The sequence below is a fragment of the Octopus bimaculoides genome, chromosome 4 (genome assembly GCF_001194135.2).
Source record: "Octopus bimaculoides isolate UCB-OBI-ISO-001 chromosome 4, ASM119413v2, whole genome shotgun sequence".
Lineage (NCBI taxonomy): Eukaryota > Metazoa > Mollusca > Cephalopoda > Octopoda > Octopodidae > Octopus > Octopus bimaculoides.
In genome coordinates, this window is record NC_068984.1 from 121,171,423 (window position 1) to 121,175,944 (window position 4,522).

At 39.1% G+C, this 4,522-nt stretch overlaps 1 protein-coding gene across 2 annotated transcripts in view; it reads left to right on the plus strand.

Moving 5' to 3' along the window:
• The window catches only part of LOC106868129 (contactin), a 76,701-nt gene that overhangs the window by 56,871 nt on the left and 15,308 nt on the right, over positions 1–4,522 (plus strand). For both annotated transcript variants that reach the window (XM_052967403.1, XM_014913259.2), the window contains 3 exons: positions 436–576; positions 1,191–1,285; positions 3,303–3,392. In XM_052967403.1, the coding sequence (XP_052823363.1) occupies positions 436–576; positions 1,191–1,285; positions 3,303–3,392 (326 nt within the window). The remainder of the gene's footprint in view (positions 1–435; positions 577–1,190; positions 1,286–3,302; positions 3,393–4,522) is intronic.

A 4,522-nucleotide genomic window follows, 5' to 3' on the forward strand; every position in this document is an offset into this window, starting at 1 on the left:
ACATACATACATACATACATACATACATACATACATACATACAAATGTTTTTAGCCCCAAGAAACATCGTTTCTCGCTGGCTATACGACACACTATCTGTGTCCTTATATTTTCGAACAGAAAATTCAGCAACGCTACCGGGTCAAGCAGCTACTCTGTGTTGATAAAGAGCAATAACCCAGAAACTAGTCCAGAGATGTCTTGCGCTAGCTGGGTGTGCTGAGCTCCCTGTTTAAAAATATAAGGGCACAGATAGTGTGTCGCATAGCCAGCTAGAAACGATGTTTCTTGAGGCTAAAGCAGCAGTAACATCATCTCTTTCAGGACAGCCACATTATGTTGGCAAACAGAATTTACTATACATATATATTTATATACTATGCCGTTATATTTTATGATTGGTGGACTTTTTCTAATTTCCTTCAATCTCTATAGATATCCTTATGAGGAACATTCGGATGGATGATACAGGGTTCCATTCACTCACCATTTCTGGATTGCATTCAAACCAAGACTATCAATTTTGTATAAGTGCTGCCAATATCGAAGGTGTTGGAGACTTAAGCCATCCATCAAGTAAGAATTGTGCTTTCATTGCGTGTGCTTGTGCATGTTTGCTCGCTTATAGTTTTTGTGTTTCTACATGTGTTCTATGCTACTTAATTTATGCTGTTAATCCGCAAGCAATACAATACCTCTTGAAGTTAATAGCATGGATCTTATCTTTATATATGCCACTGATTTCGAGAGATCAAGCAATCCAGTCTGTGTATTACACTAGTGCATAGGGTTATTATGATATATACATATTTTATCCAGATGTGTCTATCTGTTTTTGTCCATGAGTAAGAACAACATACATATACTAACTTCATATAGCTTAGTACAAAGATATTCCCATAGTTTGTTATTGACTGGAGATGACACGTTTCAGAACATTCCGACATTAGCGCTTTCCACGAGTGCCAACTCTAAAGAGTATGAAGCTGCATGGAAATGTTCAGGTAATGTGGAACACTTGCTGCGAGTAATTCACGATTATCTGTCATTAGCATTAGCAAGTTGTGACTGTACATATAAAATCAAATAAAAAACAAACATGAAATAATGTGATTTGAAATCCAATGTAGTCTTGATAACCTATTGACCTTCTAATGACTTCAGTTGACATCTATTCTCTGTCATTTAAGGTTATATCCACACTTTGAGCTCACCTCCATTAATACCTCCAAAAGCCATAACTGGTGGAGGAGGAAAAGTAAAAACGCTTGTAATTGAGTGGTCGGTAAGTAAAAACATTTATTTATTCTTTTATCTTTTTACTCATGTGCTGATATTATGTTATATGTAATCATTGATTTAAATTTTTCTTATCCCTAATAGTATTAGGTTGTCAAGAAAGCTCTTGCGGAAATTAAAATTTTGATTTTAAATTATGCATTTTCAAATTAATTTTCGTTAAATTACTTTGGCTTTATATATCATGTTAAAGCCTGTTTTTCGCTCTATCTAATCGTGTTACACTTTTTCTTTTTGAATAATTAGGCCATTTTTTCCGGAACGTTGAATACAACATGGACAAAAAGCAAATTCGCACAATTTTCTTATTCCAGTTCAAGCTAGGCCGAAAAGCAGCTCGTGATATCAACGATGCGTTTGACCCAGGAACCACTAATGAACGTACAGCACAATGGTGGTTCAAGAAATTACGTAGCGGTGACGAGAGTCTTGAAGATGATAAGCGTTGTGGTCGGTCATCGGATGTTGACAACGATCAACTAAGAGCCTTAGTGGAAGCCAATCCACGCACAACTGTTTGAGAGCTTGCTTCGGAATTAGATGTAACCTATACGACAATTTCCAACCACTTGAAAGAGATTGAGAAAACAAAAATAGTTGAGAAATGGATGCCACATGAATTGAACGACAACCAAAATTTTTTAAATGCCGTTTTGAAGTGTCGCCTTCCCTTCTTTTACGCAACAAGAACGACCCGTTTCTCGACCGGATTATGACTTGTGATGAAAAGTGGATTCTTTACAACCGCAACGCTCAGCTTAGTGGTTGGACGCCGACGAAGATCTACGGCACTTCCCGAAGCCAATGTTGCACCAAAAGAAGATCATGGTGACTGTTTGGTGGTCTGCGGCCGGTCTCAACCATCACAGCGTTTTGGATCCAGGCGAAACCATTACGACGGAGAAGTACTGTCAGCAAATGGATGAAATGCATAAGAAACTCCGACAACAACAGCCAGCATTGGTCAATAGAAAAGGACCAATTTTTCTCCACGACAGCACTCGGCCGCACGTCGCACAACTGACTCTGCAGAAGTTGAACGAATTGGGCTACTGGCAGAAATAAAATTGTTTCGTGTTGGCAAAAGTGTGTTGATTCTGATGGTGTTTATTTCGATTAAAAAAGTTTTGTTTGAGCCGAGATATATGCATCTGAATGTAAAGATTAAAAACCGCAAGAACTTTCTTGACAACCTAATACATTCAAATATTGGCACAGGACCAGAAATTTTTTCCGGGGAGCGAGTAAATCGATTACATCAACCGTAGTGCTCCTTATTTAATCGACCCCGAAAAGATGAAAGGCAAAGTCGACCTCAACGGAATTTGAACTGAGAATGCAAAGACGGAATAAATGCCGCTAAGCACTTTATCCAGTGTGCTAACGATTCTGCCTGCTCGCCGCCGTCCGATTCCTAATAATAAAGCTCTTTGAGAATGGCAGAAAGCCACCAACAGGAGGAGACAGTTATAGTTCAATTTAATCATTTCCAGTACTTGACTGGTACTAACTATATTTAGTTGATCTCGGTTGAGTGATGCAAATGAAAAATCCCACCGTGGGATGTAAACTCAGAACATAAAGGAAGCGCACCTTCCTTCTAAGCACTGCAGTAAACAGCAGAAGTGAGCTAGAATGTTAAAACTTAGTGCGCATGCACAACAGAGTCAATCCATGCCAAGCCGCCTTACTCTATGTGCTTTAGCTTCGTTACTATGGCAATAGTCCAGATATTTATTGATCAGACCACGTATATTCGACGGGATTCTTTCAGTTTTCGACAACCAAATCAACTCACAAGGCTTTGATTGACCCGAGGCTATAGTAGAAGACATTAGCCTAAGATACCACAGTGTGAGGATGAACCTGGAAACATGTGATTGGGGAGCATACATTTTCATTCTTTTAATGTTCTTTTTAGTGATTCTGTTCTTGCTTTTGGTGGAGTTTTTGTTTTGCTTTTTGTTATTTTGGTGGTGACTTGCCAGTAATTTTTTTTTCAGCCTCTTGAAATATGGGAACAAGGTGGTCCAGGGATCGGATACAGTGTCTACTGGAGACTCAAAACAAATATAGGTGAAAATTGGTCAAATGTAAGGAGCTATTCTAGCGGTTATATTTTTGTAAGCTTTATTGAATTTATATTTGTGCAAAAGTATGCACGAATATATACTTTTCTATAAACCATTGCTTCAATGTTTGTGTGAGACTGTGTTCGTATCCATGCGTGTTTGCATACACCCCCCCCACACACACACACACAAATGCACACAAGTTTTCTCTCTATTTATTTCTGCGTGTTCCTTTCTGCTGAAGAGCGTAGAGTCGAAACGTAAAAACTTTCTCACCTTCCAGAGCGTCGAATAATGCACCTCCTCGTTGTTTATACACCTGTCTTCGTCTTTTGTTTCACTGTAAATTTCAACTATATATAAGTATATATATATATATAGCAATGTAGGTGTTTACTAATACCCTAGTCACATTTAGTGACAATTATAATTGTCCTTTTTTGATAAAACATTGCAAAAAGCCGTTTATATTAATTTTATATATTCACATTAGCGAATAGCTAAATCATCCAATAATTTGGATGACGAAAACATAAATACTAATAACGAAACATGTCCGGAAAAAGCTGAAAAATCGAGTCGGCTTAACTGATGAGGCAACGGAAATTCCCGAAATTGATGTCCGCATTAAGAATTCTCGGTCGGCATTTTTGGGACAATTATGTTCCCTGTTAGTGTATATGTTTTCATTGATGTGCGTTAACTACAGCATTAGAGCGCTTTAGCTCTTATTTCTAGCAGTGTAGGTGTTTCCTAACACCCTAGTCATATTTAGCGACAATTATAATTCTCCATTTTCGTGAAACATTGCAAACTCACACTCATACCTCAACTTCTCCTCCTCCCACCCTAAACACACCAGGCTTTCCATACCCTATTCCCAATTCCTCCGTCTACGCAGGCTCTGTAGTGACGACTATAACTTTCAGACTTAGTCTGAACTCATGGCTCACCACTTTATCCTACGTGGATATCTCCTCACTACTATCCACACCGCCCTTGCCAGAGCACCCTACCTTTCCAGCGCTCCATTCTCCGAGCCTTCCGACGACTCCAGTCCGACCCCTTCACTTCGCACATCTTCCCTAACCGACCGCTCCCCTCCTTCAAACGAGCCCTCAACCTACGAGACCTCTTGGTCCACAGCTTCT